This window comes from Pleuronectes platessa, chromosome 9 (genome assembly GCF_947347685.1).
Source record: "Pleuronectes platessa chromosome 9, fPlePla1.1, whole genome shotgun sequence".
Taxonomy (NCBI): domain Eukaryota; kingdom Metazoa; phylum Chordata; class Actinopteri; order Pleuronectiformes; family Pleuronectidae; genus Pleuronectes; species Pleuronectes platessa.
Genome location: NC_070634.1, coordinates 2,150,001 through 2,166,272, shown reverse-complemented (window position 1 = coordinate 2,166,272; position 16,272 = coordinate 2,150,001). Strand labels below are relative to the sequence as shown.

The 16,272-nt window shown below is 40.7% G+C and overlaps 1 protein-coding gene across 2 annotated transcripts in view; it reads left to right on the top strand.

Annotated features, from left to right (window-relative positions):
* The window catches only part of trappc8 (trafficking protein particle complex subunit 8), a 31,472-nt gene that overhangs the window by 12,159 nt on the left and 3,041 nt on the right, over positions 1–16,272 (top strand). For both annotated transcript variants that reach the window (XM_053429927.1, XM_053429926.1), the window contains 18 exons: positions 3,196–3,296; positions 4,058–4,163; positions 4,738–4,869; positions 5,318–5,542; positions 6,164–6,269; positions 6,410–6,604; positions 6,968–7,140; positions 7,224–7,298; positions 8,182–8,287; positions 9,002–9,159; positions 10,006–10,439; positions 11,147–11,303; positions 11,411–11,507; positions 11,750–11,818; positions 11,916–11,974; positions 14,306–14,500; positions 15,105–15,206; positions 15,612–15,751. In XM_053429927.1, coding sequence (XP_053285902.1) covers positions 3,196–3,296; positions 4,058–4,163; positions 4,738–4,869; positions 5,318–5,542; positions 6,164–6,269; positions 6,410–6,604; positions 6,968–7,140; positions 7,224–7,298; positions 8,182–8,287; positions 9,002–9,159; positions 10,006–10,439; positions 11,147–11,303; positions 11,411–11,507; positions 11,750–11,818; positions 11,916–11,974; positions 14,306–14,500; positions 15,105–15,206; positions 15,612–15,751 — 2,630 coding nt within the window. The remainder of the gene's footprint in view (positions 1–3,195; positions 3,297–4,057; positions 4,164–4,737; positions 4,870–5,317; positions 5,543–6,163; positions 6,270–6,409; positions 6,605–6,967; positions 7,141–7,223; positions 7,299–8,181; positions 8,288–9,001; positions 9,160–10,005; positions 10,440–11,146; positions 11,304–11,410; positions 11,508–11,749; positions 11,819–11,915; positions 11,975–14,305; positions 14,501–15,104; positions 15,207–15,611; positions 15,752–16,272) is intronic.

Here is a 16,272-nt window from a genome sequence, read left to right as displayed (position 1 = left end):
GGCTATGGGGCAGGGTGGCAAGACAGTAGCCTTTTCTTACCAAGAAAAACATCCAAGCCCGGCTAAATTTTGCAAAAACATACATGAAGTCTCCAAAAAACATGTGGGGAAATGCGTTATGGTCTGGTGAAACCAAGGTTGAACTTTCTGGCCATAATTCCAAAAGGTATGTTTGGTGCAAAAATAACACTGCACATTCACCCAAAGAACACCCTACCCACAGTGAAGCATGGTGGTGGCAGCATCATGCTTTGGGGCTGTTTAACTTCAGCTGGAACAGGGGCCTTAGTCATGGTGGAGGGAATTATGAACAGTTAAAAAATACCAGTCAGTTTTGGCACAAGAAATCTTCAGGCTTCCGTTAGAAAGCTGAAGATGAAGAGGAATTTCACCTATCAGCATGATAACGACCCAAAGCATACATCCAAATCAACAAAAGCATGGCTTCACTAGAAGAAGATTCATGTTTTGGAATGACCCTGCCAGACCCCAGACCTGATTCCAATTGAACACCTGTGGGAGTGATCTGAAGAGGGCTGTACACAGAAGATGTCCTCGCCATCTGACAGATTTGGAGCCCTTTTGCAAATAAGAGTGGGCAAATATTGCCAAGTCAAGATGTGCCATGCTATTAGACTCCTACCCCAAAAGACTGAGTGCTGTAATAAATTCAAAAGGTGCTTCAACAAAGTATTAGGTTAAGGGTGTGCACACTTGTGCAACCAGGTTATTGTACAGTGCCTTGCATAAGTATTCACCCCCCTTGGACTTTTTCCCATTATGTACTGTTACTAACTGGAATTCAAATAGACTTAAATAAACTTTTTCCCGTTTGATCAACAAAACATGCATAGTACTTTGGAGGTGCAAAATAAATTTTATTGTGACAAACAATAATGAGAACAAAAAAGTTGACATCTGTTGGGTGCATAAGTATTCACCCCCCCTTTGTCAATACTTGGTAGAACCCCCTTTCGCTGCAATTACAGCTGCAAGTCTTTTGGGGTATGTCTCTACCAGCTTTGCACATCTAGAGATGGAAAGGTTTGTCCATTCTTCTTGGCAAAAAAGATGAAGCTCAGTCAGATTGGATGGAGACCATCTGTGAACCGCAATCTTCAAGTCTTGCCATAGATTCTCTATTGGATTGAGGTCTGGGCTTTGACTGGGCCATTTTAAGACATTAACATTCTTTAATCCAAACCATTCCTTTGTAACTCTGGCTGTATGTTTAGGGTCATTGTCCTGCTGGAAGATGAACCTCCGCCCCAGTCTCAAGTCTTTTGCAGACTGCATCAGATTTTCTTCAAAGATTTCCCTGTATTTGGCTCCATCCATCTTTCCCTCTATTCTGACCAGTTTCCCTGTACCTGCTGAAGAGAAGCATCCCCACAGCATGATGCTACCACCACCATGTTTCACTGTTGGGATGGTGTGCTCAGGGTGATGGGCAGTGTTGGGTTTTCGCCACACATAGCGTTTTGCATTGAGGCCAAAAAGTTCAATTTTGGTCTCATCTGACCAGAGCACCTTCTTCCACATGTTTGCTGTGTCTCCCACATGGCTTCTGGCAAACTCCAAACGGGATTTTTTATGGATCCCTTTCAACAATGGCTTTCTTCTTGCCACTCTTCCATAAAGGCCAGATTTGTGGAGTAGACGACTAATAGTTGTGCTGTGGACAGATTCTCCCACCTCAGCTGTGGATCTCTGCAACTCCTCCAGAGTAACCATGGGCCTCCTGGTTGCTTCTCTGATTAATTTTCTCCTTGTCCGACTCTTCAGTTTGGGTGGACGGCCTCCTCTTGGTAGGTTTGCGGTTGTGCCATATTCTTTCCATTTTCTTATGATGGATTTTATGGTGCTCAGAGAGATGTTCAAAGCTCTGGATATTTTTTTATAACCTAACCCTGCTTCATATTTCTCCACAACTTTATCCCTGACCTGTTTGGTGAGCTCCTTGGTCTTCATGATGCTGTTTGTTCAGTAATGATCTCCAACAAACTCTGAGTCCGTCACAGAACAGGTGTATTTATACTGAGATTAAATTGCAGACAGGTGGACCCTATTTACTAATTATGTGACTTGCAAATGTGACTTGTGAATGCAATTGGTCGCACCAGATCTTTGTTAGGGGTTTCACAGTAAAGGGGGTGAATACATATGCACTCAACACTTTTCAGATTTTTATTTGTAAATAATTGTGAAATCCATGTAATATTTCCCCCCACTTCCAAATGATGCACTATTTTGTGTTGGTCCATTACATAAACTCACGATGAAATAAATTTTAATCTGTGGTTATACCATGACAAATAGATTTCAGTTTGTTTTTCAACTGAATTTGTCATGTTATAGGTCACATTAAAGATGGAAAAATTTTGGACAGTATTTATCTTTGTCTCATTTGTTTACATCACAAAAACCTTTAAATTTAACAGGAGTGTGTAAACTTTTTATATCCACTGTACATCTGTCTTTCTGTTCTTATGTGGACCATGTGTTGATGGCAATAATACACCAATTTAAATTTTAAAGCTGCATTAAGAACGCTTGATCTATAGCAGGACTGACGAGCTTGTCGTTCAACTTCATGTCAAATTTTTTGAAAGTTGTGAGCACAGATTTTTTTGCTGAGCAAAACTTGTAATCCTGTCAACTTAGTGTGGTTATGGACAGAGCGCAGTCGTAAGGCTTGGGAAGAAATATGCACTCCTGCATCTCCAAGTTGTCACTGCATCTCAACAGCAACAGCTGCAGTTGATCCCTTCAGTGTTGTTGTGTACATAAAACCCAGCAGGACACGCACTACATGTTTAAGTCAGAAGAAGATTGGCAGGGAACCTAGTACAGTCTTATATTCAGGCAATATTTTTCTTTAATTTCAGGGAGATTGAATAATTTTGGCCAAACACTGTGATCATCAGTTATTTTGTTTGGTCGAGTCAGTTTCACAGTAATATCTAACATTACACAGGCTGTAACAGCTGAACCCCTGAGTGGATGGACTTGAGCAGTCGTTGCTTATCCAATTTAAGTTGTCATTTGTTGGAAGAAGAATTAGTTTGCTCTGCTGTTAAAAAGTACACACTCCTTTTCACTTAAAATCCTACATGTGAAATCATAATCTCAATCCTTCTGTTTACTCTGCCCTCCTGTCATGATAAAACCCGTCCATTCTGTCATCCTCTCAAGGAAATGGCTGCAGTGTCAGCCTTTCTGCAGGCTGGAGCTCCCCGACCATATCCATCTCACTACATGGACACCGCAATACAGACGTACAGGGATGTCTGCAAGTATGACCTCATTGAATAATTTTTTTTCTGGCTTCCATGCTTGCTTACAGTTGATCAGAGTATTTTGAAGTCGTAGTTTGGCCAACCAAAGGCTCGGTTGCTGTATATGCCATTATGTTTATTTTTATAATTTTTTCATAGTTATTCACGTATTATTGTGTGATCACTGTGAGCCTTGGCCCTCTGACTGCAAAACGGTTATCCTCTGGGTTTTAGGTTCATAAATCCCATCGCAGTTTTGAATTATCAATAAACACTACTCAGAAAATGTAACAAAACAAAACTATTATATATTATTTTCAGGCTGCACCTGATAAAATGCAAGGCCACTTCCAGACTAAGTCAGATGTTACTACAAAGATTGTTGTTCAGTTCAAGGCTCTGTTTAATATTACTCATTCAGTCATGCATACACGGCACTCTGTATTGTTTAGCCCTTCAACTAAAACAGGTTTACCTCATCACAGTTTCCCCAAATTCTCATGAAGCTTGCAAACCTCTCTTCACTATGAAAATGCATTTTGAGGGAACACATCATTGCAAATTGTAAAAAAACAACAGAAAAATCTGAAAATACCTCCATACTGCTCCTGTGGTGTCATCCAATTGTCCACAAGCCCCAACATTTATATTTGACTCGAAACATGGTCATTTACATAATGTTTTTAGCCTAAATTTCCTGTGATCCACGTGTAATCGCCTCTCCATTGGAGGATATGAGAGTTTGTTCTCCTGACAGCAACTCCTTCTGCCCTCAACAGGAACATGGTGTTGGCTGAGCGTTCTGCTTTACTCAGTGCTGAAATACTCAAGAGTCAGGGAAAGTACTCTGAGGCTGCGACCCTCCTCATAAAGATGACCAGCGAGGTGAGGAACCCCACACATCATAGTTTGCAGAGTTTCTCTGGCTCGCCCCCTAGTATACACATCGTGCTTTTACTTTGAAGACACATTGTAAAAAGAGGAAGTCATTTTATAAACGTTGCTGCTATGACATAGCACCCTGAAATGTGAATGTGTCAGGCCAAAAGGGTGAACGTGAAAGTCTAATCTGAAGGCATGTTCAACTTGTTCCACAGGCTGCCTGTTTAGCCTTGGCCATTGACTTCAAAGCGATATTTGCTTGTTAATTTATTTTGTTTTATTAAAGTTCAACCCATCACATGTCCAGTTTGGACAAAGTTCGACTCTGCACTTCTTCGGGGCATTAAAGATACACATGCCAAGTCTAAAGCCGATAAAATGAATGGTTTGCAAGATGTGTTCCACATACATACAGACAGATATTTGTACAAATAGTAGGTAGATACTTATTTCATAATTTTACAGTCATAAATGTGTAAGCAGGAGTATCTAGGTAGATTAGTAAACAGAGCTAGGATCAAGTGAAAATCTGTTGGATTAATTCTGCTCTGAAAATGTTGTTACTTTTTTTGTATAGGACTCTGACCTGCGCAGTGCTCTGCTGTTGGAACAGGCCGCCCATTGCTTTATTAATATGCGAAACCCCATGGTGCGCAAGTTTGCCTTCCATATGATCCTGGCTGGTCATCGTTTCAGCAAAGCGGGACAGGTGAGCTCTTCAACCACCTCTGTTCTATGTGTTCTGATACTGGGGCCCAAGTTTATAACTATGAATGTTGTGATGAGTTTGTCTATGACACATTCCGGGATAACTCTCCCTTTATTTATGTCTTCTTATATTTTAAGGCTGACTAGTTGATGCCATGTATGTACATACACAAACTTAGATTTACTATGTGAATATGAGACAGGAATCCTGGCATCTTGAATTCACAATAAGAAAACACTTGGGTCAGGTTAAACTTATTTTAGTTGGAAAATGTGGAAGACAAATAATAATTGAATTGTGTTTTCAGCAACCTATTATGAATCATGTCTAATGGGCTGACTAAATGGACATCACACTCATTGTTTTCCTCTTTCTTTATCTTGCTGGGTTTACCTCACACACACTTCTTTCTCCTATCACTTGCTCTCTCTTCTGTCTCTACATATAGAGGAAGCATGCACTGCGCTGTTACTCCCAAGCCATGCAGGTGTACAAGGAGAGGGGCTGGTCTTTGGCAGAAGACCATATCAACTTCACAATCGGCCGTCAGTCCTTCACACTTCGCCAACCAGACAACGCTGTTATAGCCTTCAAACAGATCCTGACCAATGATAGCAGACAGACGGCCACGCAGCAGGGCGCCTTTCTTAGAGAATATCTCTATGTTTATAAGGTAACTACAGTTACTTCTTTTATAATAAATGCTGAAATCATATATCATTACACATAATGTAGACACTTGGATGGTACCACTAAGATGAAAATAGCTAGCACTAACAAAATGGCTAATCTGCTTTTTTTGTTGAACTCCTTGAGTGAAAGTTTAAAGTCTATACCTCAATCACATCTTGATGGTTTTATTTAAAACCCATTATGGTGGTGCACAGAGAGAACTGTAATTGAGAAAACTGTGCCACCATCCTTATCCTTATGAAGCACACTCTATATCAAATGTCCATTCACAGTAACATCTAAGCTCAAGTGGTATCCTGCACAGCAGCACACTCAGCTATTGAGGAAACTGGTTCACTGCTGAAGTTTAGAGTGTCTTAAAGTTTAACTTGTTATTCCTCTTACAAGATGGAACAGACACAGGCTGGAAGGTCATCCAGCATGTGAGTGTAGATACAAATTATGGTTTCTTTTAAAATGATTTAAAATGTAAACTCATATTTATTAGTATAGTACTCTTTATAGACAGACAATCAAATAAAATGAATGTATGAAATCAAAACCGGTCGAGAGGATAAAAGTAGTCTCATAAGTCACAAAGGTTTGTGTGTGTGCTTTTCAGAGTGTGATAGGGGGAAATGAGCTGAGCCTCCCCCAGCTGCCTCTTCCCTGCATCCACAGCTCGGCCACAAGGGTCTACTTTGGACATGAGCGCCGCCTTGCAGAAGGTAACACACTGATTAATCAATTCGGATCTCTTTCAAGCTTAACGTAGGCTTCATCCATACAACTATAGAGAAAGATATTATTTGTCATCATATTCAACAATAAAGCATTAATTCTGATTCTAATTATCTGACATGTGCAGGGGAAAAACAGGCAGCGACTCATGTGTCCCTAGACCAGGAATATGACCAGGATTTGGCAGCCATGTGGTGCCGCCTTGAGGAGCAGATTGTGGCTTCTGACAATCGGGGAATTGTCCCAGCAAACTTCCAGCCCAGCCAGTGCTGCCTGAACAGCCAAACGGACAACCTGCGCCACCCACTGGCTGTGGTGGAGGGTAAGACACAGAGGGACTAGTTTTTAAATGGTATATAGGCTGCTACCTGATCGTCTACACCCAAGTGCTAGTAACTCAAACATATATTTAGTAAAAGATGCATGACAGTTAATCAGGAATTACTATTTATTTGTTGCCAAAGTTTTTGGGGCATTTTTGACTTATTTCATACCAGTATTTGGGATGCAGTCGGGCAATGTGGGGAGAGAAAAAACAGTATGAAATGCATCAAAGTTTTCAGAGCTAGAGAGTGCAACTAATATGTGGTATTTGCCTTAAACATAAGACCCTATTCTATCAAGTTATAATAGGAATGCTCATATTATGATTCTATCACTGAACTGGACATTCTTGTTTATGCAGAGCCGGTCATAGTGGAGGTGACATTTAGGAACCCTTTGAAGGTTCCTCTGGCTCTGTCCAACCTCTCGCTCCTCTGGAGGTTTACTGCTGATGGTTCCGCCCCATCACAGGTGGAAACAACTGAAGAGTCAGAAGCAGATTTCATCACTAATGAGGAGACCTTGGATATAGAGGTGGGTAGCCTGGGCATTTTTTCATGTAGTGACTTTTACTTAAAACCAATACTAAGATTTTCATGGTGTCTGTCCTCTTGCAGATGACACAGAAAGATGATATTGTCACCACTGAGACCATCCTTGATTTTCATATGGGTCCTGAGGAGACTAAAATGGTAAGGTCCTCACATGACTCAAGATAAACTGTAGAGTTGCAAGTGCAGTGTCTTGCTGTTTGATGCTTTGATAGTTTATGTTATGATCCGCGGCACAAAGACTATTGCAAATGTGTGATAGATGGAAGTGAAGATTAATAAACTTGTGTATCTGCATTTTATTATTAGTTGTCTAATATCTTTGATTATTCAAGTGAAGAGGGGATCCTAGACCCGATGAAGTATTTAATCTGTAGCAACCCTTTTTTACTTTAGGCAACTACACTGACAAAAAAAGCCATGCTCATGAGAATTCAGATTATTCATCTTATTTCAGAAACTGGAATAGATTTATGGTACAGTGAGAGGACAAGCTGCATTGGTACAGCATGATTTTTAAGAGCCAAACATTCAGGAGACGGGAGAAACCTCAGCTGTAGTCATACCTTAGAATTATAAGTACCTGTAACTATCTCTCCGTCACTCTTTACCAACAATAGTGTCCCTGTCTCACGTTTTGTTATCTGCATATTGTCACATATGAAAAGCCACATAGACACCAGTTGATATGGTTACCTGGCTAACAACTCAGTTTTTTCCATCAGAACTCTCGCAGAGGATATCGGGTTTCTCCATTTAGAAAAGGTTTTAATAAATGTCATTACTAAATATAAGTTGAGGTTTTTCAGTGTGGATGTGTGCATGGATTTTAAGAAGCAAGTAAGGCCCCCGCTGCTCTTTTTGGCTATAGACTAGAATAAAGGCCATTCAAATGACTAAAAGTTTTAGTCTGTAAAATCTCCAGAAAATAATTAGACAGTACCTTCTATGACTCATGAGAGGCTGTTCAGATATCTAGATATTAACTTTGATATTAACAGTCACTGTGCACTTCTGATTTCAGGCCCGACTCAGGCTGTTGCCACACAGAACTGGACAGCTGAACATTGTTGGTGTGGTGTACAACCTGGCTGAAGCCTCCCCTGGAGAGATTGCTCCCAGCACTGATGGTAATACACACAAAACATTACGTCTCAGCTTTGATTTAGGTAGGTTCACATCCTCCGCTCTTTAGTGTTATCTTCAGCAGATGAAACGTTGCTCATTCTGACTGACTCAGCCAGTCAAGGATATTCCACCTATTCTCTTTTTTTGTTTTTTAATCCTTGTTGGCTGCAGCCTGGTCTGTTTTTGAGATGTACCAGTAATTAGTTACATCTTGTGGCGAATCCTATAAGGTTCCAGCATCAGCCTCTATCCTGGAACTCTTTCTCCAAAGTCACAAAGATTATTTTTTTTCCTCCAAGCCAATGATTTTTCAGTCATCTGTGACTTTCTCTGCTCAGTTGACCAGCTTGTTTGTCATTTGTTTAGTTTCTCTTCACACCCATGCCTCTTTGAAATGTACTTTGTCAAGTCACCTCTTTACTCATACCAATATAAAACACCTCCATTTAGATGGCAGCTCTCAATCACATGAGCTTTTTTTGTGCATTAACTGACATTTAAATGTAAATAAAAAGTAATGAAAAAAATATACATATATAATATACAATTAAGCCGACATATGTGCTAAGCTGCTTAATTTATAGCATTTTAATATAGCATCCATTGTTTTATTTACAAGTTTTTTTTAAAGTGTGGACTGTAGGTGACTGAATTGTATTGTATTGTTTAGTGTTTTCCTCCACACTAACACGGTGTGGATTTCCTCCTGCCTACAGGCCAGCACACAATGGATTTGATGGTGGTTCGTGGAAAACAGGATCTGAAGATCCAGGGCCAACGGCTCAACCTGACCAAAGAGGACAAGATGTTGGTTCGACATGGTCCTGATCGACGTCTGGATCCTATCATAACGGCATCCATGCCCTTGATGGAGGTAACAGTGACTCACTGATTATAGAGACGCTCATTCACAATTCAATGCTAACAGTCTTGAAAATCTAAAGACTGACACGTATACAAAAAAAACATGTTGAGCATGGTGTGTGATGATACTTTCATTCAATGCAATTTAATAATATTTTCCCTCAAACTTCAGCTCCTCAGTGCACCTGCTTTACCAAAAGGAAGCAATGTCTATCTCAGAAAACAAAAAGTATTGCAGTGGTGTTTGTTCTGTAACATTTTCTTAAAAATACTGTCATGTGATTTATCAGTTATCTTCAAAGTGCAAACCCCTAACCCGAAATCATTTAATCGTACAAAAACAACTTCAAGAATCCCTCTGTCTAATTTCATATTCAGCACATACATATGACACTGTGTCCTTACTTCCCCATGTTGAATTAGTACTTATTAATGAATGAGTTGTGATGTTGAAACTACACAAAAATCACACTAATTAATATACCACTGCAGTAGATCTCAAACACAGGCAATGCAGTGCTCTTAAAGATCAGAGTAAGTGTGATGAGAAAAGTCTCCAGCACATTTCACCCCAAAAGCTTGATTCAGTCATTGAGTAGATTATTATAAAGACAATAGTTTTCTGGCCATCATCCGCACACTTCTGAACTCCTCACTTACAAAATATGAATAAATAAAGCGTATTTAGTGTGTGTGTGTGTGTGTGTGTGTGTGTGTGTGTGTGTGTGTGTGTGTGTGTGTGTGTGTGTGTGTGTGTGTGTGTGTGTGTGTGTGTGTGTGTGTGTGTGTGTGTGTGTGTGTGTGTGTGTGTGTGTGTGTGTGTGTGTGTGTGTGTGTGTGTGTGTGTGTGTGTCAGGTCTTCTTCCTGCAGTTCCCCACTGCTCTGCTGTGTGGTGAGATCAGAAAGGCCTATGTTGAATTCTGCAACGTCAGCAGCGTTCCTTTGTGTGGCCTGCGAGTGGCGTCCACACACCCAGATTTCTTTACCTTTGGCAGCCAGGCCACAACACCCCTCACGCCGCTCAGCCCGACCTCTGCTGAGAACTGCTCAGCCTATAAAACACTTGCCATGACCCCACAGCCAGGCTCTGTGGCATCTGAGATGTTGGTTTCAGCGGAGGATTTCAGTCAGCTCTCCAGTGTTATGGAGATCCCAATAGGGGGGAAGGCACTGCAACCAGGGGAGTCCATCCAATTACCTCTGTGGCTGAGAGGACCAGACCAGGAGGGGGTCCATGAAATCAACTTCCTGTTTTACTATCAGAGCACGGAGAAAGGAAACAAAATCAGGTAATAAAATTTGGAGAAACTGTTTTGAAGGCAATTTAAGAGTTGTAGATGCATCCTACTCATGTTATCATAAACAGAAGCAGTTTTTACCACAACGGAAAAACTGGTTATAATTAATAAATATGATCAGTTTGGAGCATGTTCAATCTACAGAAAATCTGCACCTGTATACTTCGATCACGCTGCGTGTTTCTGGATAGATACATTTGCATTTATAAGAGCAAAAATTCAGACCAATATCAATCCATTTCACTGGAACCATGTTTTCAAATACGTGAACAGTATGGGCCCAGACTCAAGATCTTCATCTGTTCTTTACCTTGTGTGGAGGTTCCTTCCCACAGTAAACAGCACTGATGGCTATTAGTATCAAGTAGGACAGGGTTCAGACATTTCTCGTAATTAACTGCATTTACGATAAAACATATTTCTCTAGTTGGTGTCTCAGTAAGAATCCAAGTACAAATAATCTAAGGCCACAAACAAATAACTTGGAAAGAGAAAAGTACTAGTGAGTCAGGCAACAGCTATAACTCTGGTCTTTGGCTGACAGCCGACATTTATTGAAAGCACTGATATTATGATATACCAGTTGTAAAATATTTTGGAATTTACAATTTTGGAAGTAGGCTGAGGAATGACACTGCATTATCCAGCATATCGCTCAATCATTTCAATTATCTCTTACATACTCTCTTCATGTGCAGTCATCGGGTGTTACGACACACAGTGTTTATCTGTGCCAGTCGGTCTCTGAGTGTGCAAGCATCAGCCTCCCGCAGCAGTGTCCCTCCACATCACAGTGTAGATGCCAAAGGCAGCGGTGGAACGCTGGTCTTTATTGACGTGGAGAACATCAACACGGTGAGATGCACATTTATCATATGCAGTTTTTTTTTGCTTTTGCTGTCAAGTTGAACAACCAATCACTGCTCAAACTTTATTTGAATTTACCTCCTCTCGGCTCTCAGAGTGAGTCTGGCGTGCGTGAGTTCCACATCGTCCAGGTGTCCAGCAGCAGCCAACACTGGCGTCTCCACAAGTGTATCAACCCAGCCAGGGATACAGGTGTGACTGACACACCGAGTCATTGTGCTCTATTTCTTATTCTTTCTTTCTTCTTTCCGTGGTCTATTTCAATATTTCTTCTTGTTCTATATTATATATATATATATATCTTATTGTACAGCTATATTTAACTGTCAAATATGGCTTATTACTAAATCTAAACATGTGATGTTCTCTTTGAGACAAACCTGTTTGTCAGTATCACTCACTGCTTCTCTCTGTCTGCCTGTCTTCAACTTTAGATTGTAAACTCACCAGCAGAAAAAGAGCCAAGCTGTGTTTCAGGGCCACACGTTGCAAGCCCCAACAAGGTAACTCCATACAGAAAAAAAAAAATCACATCAATCTACTTTGATTAAATTTGAAATTTTCAATGAGCAAAGCTTTGACTGGGTTTTTTGTTTGTAGCTACCTCGGATACCATAGAGAGATACACTTTCGCGGACCTGAATCTGGGAAATGAACGGGTAACTTCAAAGTACACATTGATATAAGAGAAAGAAGTGTTGCTTGCCACAATTCTACAATGCTGTCAGTTTAATGCCGTCAGATGTTTTCACTATAATACTTTGTAATTTTTAAACTTTTTGTCTGATCCTTGTGGAGCTTAGTGTTCATACACAGGCTCGATTTCACTCTCTGCATACCTCTTGTGGTTGGTACTTTCTGGCTAATTTAGGATAGTTGAAACTTCTTTTTAAGCTGTATACTATCAAACAGTTGTCTAACAACCCATCAACTATACACAGGGCAGCAGTCATTTGAAGTCTTGTTTATTTCTACCTGATCCAACATTCACTTTGATTTCACCTTTACCAAATCTAAATGCCAGAACAATGAGCTGAAAGGCACTATAATGATGTGATTTATTGTAATCACAGAATATTGATTGTAACCCTAAATAGCACAGTAATGATGAAAAAAACATGCATTTCCTTGGTGTTTGGGATGTACAGTTAGGTCCATACATATTTGGACATTGACACAATTTTCATCATTTTGGCTCTTACCACCACAATGGATTTTGAATGAAAAAATCAAGATGTGCTTTAAGTGCAGACTTCCAGCTTTAATTTGAGGGTATTTAAATCCAAATCAGGTGAACGGTGTAGGAATTACAACAAATTGTATATGTGGGCCTCCCCTTTTTAAGGGACCAAAAGTAATTGGACAATTGGCTGCTCAGCTGTTCCATGGCCAGGTGTGTGTTATTTCCTCGTTATTTCATTGACAAGGAGCAGATAAAAGGTCTAGAGTTCATTTCAAGTGTGGTATTTGTGTTTGGAATCTGTTGCTGTCAACTCTCAATATGAAGTCCAAAGAGCTGTCACAATCAGTGAAGCAAGCTATCATTAGGCTGAAAAATCCAAAGAAACCTATCAGAGAGATAGCAAAAACATTAGGTGTGGCCAAGTCAACTGTTTGGTACATTCTTAGTGAGCTCAGCCACACCAAAAGACCCGGAAGACCACGGAAAACAACTGTGGTGGATGACAGAATAATTATTTCCCTGGTGAAGAAAAACCCCTTCACAACAGTTGGCCAGATCAAGAACACTTTCCAGGAGGTAGTCATATCTATGTCAAAGTCAACAATCAAGAGAAGACTTCACCAGAGTAAATACAGAGGGTTCACCACAATATGTAAACCATTGGTGAGCCTCAAAAACAGGAAGACCAGATTAAAGTTTGACAAAAAACATCTAAAAGAGCCTGTACAGTTCTGGAACAACATCCTATGGACAGATGAGACAAAGATCAACTTGTACCAGAATAATGGGAAGAGAAGAGTATGGAGAAGGGAAGGAACTGCTCATGATCCAAAGCATACCACCTCATCAGTGAAGCATGGTGGAGGTAGTGTTATGGCGTGGGCATGTATGGCTGCCAATGGAACTGGTTCCCTTGTATTTATTGATGATGTGACTGCTGACAAAAGCAGTAGGATGAATTCTGAAGTGTTTCGGGCAATATTATCTGTTCATATTCAGCCAAATTGCTTCAGAACTCATTGGACGGCGCTTCACAGTGCAGATGGACAATGACCCGAAGCATACTGCGAAAGCAACCAAAGAGTTTTTAAGGTAGAGAAGTGGAATGTTCTGCAATGCCCAAGTCAATCTCCTGACCTGAATCCAATTGAGCATGCATTTCACATGCTGAAGACAAAACTGAAGGGAAAATGTCCCAAGAACAAGCAGGAACTGAAGACAGTTGCCGTAGAGGCCTGGCAGAGCATTGCCAGGGACGAAACCCAGCGTCTGATTATGTCTATGGGTTCCAGACTTCAGGCTGTCAATGACTGCAAAGGATTTGCAACCAAGTATTAAAAGTGACAATTACATTTATGATTATGTTAGTTTGTCCAATTACTTTTGGTCCCTTAAAAAGGGGGTGCCACATATAAAATGTGTTGTAATTCCTACACCGTTCACCTGATTTGGATGTAAATACCCTCAAATTAAAGCTGAAAGTCTGCACTTAACGTACATCTTGATTGTTTCATTTAAAATCCATTGTGGTGGTGTACAGAGCCAAAAAGATGCAAATTGTGTCAATGTCCAAATATTTATAGATCTAACTGTATCTGTTCGCACCTGAGGGTTAAAAGAGCCAAAATTAATTAAGGAGGCAAATTAACCTACATTTCCACACAAATTCACATCGTAAATGTCGCCATTGCAACGTGTAAGCAGAAGGGGAAACGCATATGGGAAGATGAGTAAAAATAGCTGGTAATGAAGTCATGTTCCTAACATGCACTTGTTTCTCTACCCTCCTCTGGCTTCTCCTCACCAGATCATCAGTTCCTCTACACCCTGTGGAGATTTCTTTTTTCGATGCCGTCCCCGGAACCCAGAGCCCAAGCTCGTGACATCGTCCAGAACATCATCAAGCTGCAAGATTCAGAGCCCTGAGGACAGAGCCACGGACCTCACCAACATGGTCAAGAAGTGTAACGAGCTGGACCTCAATATAATTGTTATCTGGAAGGTACATGAAACTCAGCACCTCCATGACAGCCTGGTCAGACAGAGAGCCTGATTATGTAGGACCACCTCCCTAATATAGATCTAACCAGAACCAATCAAATAGCAATACGATTTATAATGCGATAAAACAGAGTAGAACAAAACACAGAATAGGATGCAATGTTTTTATATAAATTTCAAATTCAAACCTTTTATTCTAACTTAACTTCTTTACAATATCGAAGCAAACTGAACTTTTTAAATCATACCTAGAGTCTAGTATAAATACTACTACTTGTACTTTTGTGGCTCCTAGCACTTACATCACTATTTACAAAATGTCAGTTTTGTTGAGCAGCAGAACTGGTCCACTGTTGATATTTCAGATTTATCATTCTCTTCATAAGCTAAGGTGGTGAATTAAAGTGCTTATTACCACTGAGTCCAACCTCACATTTATCCAAACAAAAGACCTACCAACTGGTGTAGGGCCCCTGTGGTTGACTGATTTCCACATCAACTCTTTTAATATGAGGTTAACAGTCAAATATGGAGTAAATTAAATGAAATTCTAAATACACAGTTGGTATGTGAGTTTACAGCTTGTGATTTGTGCTTATGTGTAGGCCTTTGTGGTTGAGGACAATAAACAGCTGATCCTAGAGGGCCAGCTCCATGTGGCACTGCAGACCATCGGCAAGGAGGCCACTTCTCTCACTCCCAAAGAGGTCAGTACTCACTCACCCGCTCGCACACTTGCACGGACAGAACACCCTAAAATGATCTTACAAATGAGCAAGAGGACAATATAATGGCCAATACAATCTGTTTTATCTAACCCAATCTTGTGTAAACCCACACAAAGTACTGAAGCGGCTGCTGCTGCTGTTTAGTTTACATGCTGCTCACATTACACCTCCTCAGTAGACCTGGTGTTACATTTGGATTTACATGACTAGACATTTTGCCATCGTTACAATTCCTTAGCCAATGTATCTCAAATATCTGATGTAATGCCTCATATCTCAGTAGAGATTCAAAACTGTATAGATGAGGTCATAAAAAAGAGAGACTATGTCCGAGCAAGTGTTGTGTACTGTAACTTTGTGTTTATGTGTGTGTTGCTGTTTCAGGAAGCTCAGGAGATGGTGCTACTCAAGTTTAAATCAGAGCTGCCTCTTCCAGTCGCTCTGGGCTCTGTAGAGCTGTCCCAACTCATCAAAACCAACCTGCACTACCCTGAGACGTACACACATCCGTTTGTCCAAGATAGGTGAGACACACACACACGCTGAATGTTCCTCTAGTTCAGGGGTCGGCAACCTGCGGCTCTTCAGCCCCTCTGCAGTGGCTCCCTGTACAGTGCATGTTGCGCATATTTTTCGCGAACGGTGAACTTAACGGATCAGTTTCCATTTGAAGAACGTGAGTGAGCGTCACTCACTTAAATAATAATCTGTGTGTGTGTGTGTGTGTGTGTGTGTGTGTGTGTGTGTGTGTGTGTGTGTGTGTGTGTGTGTGTGTGTGTGTGTGTGTGTGTGTGTGTGTGTGTGTGTGTGTGTGTGTGTGTGTGATCAGAACTGACCGGCTGCTTCTTAACAGTGAAAACAGAGTTTCTCTGGTCACAGCTCCTCAGAGATCAGCGCCGCAGCTTCTTGATCAGAGCAAATGCTGCATTTGGTTTGTACCGAGTTTCGGTGTCCATCTCCAGTCTGACCTGCTCTCACGTTTTGTTTTTTTATATTTCGTCAAATAAAATATGCGTCACATCCTATTACAGCCCGGTGCTCTTCT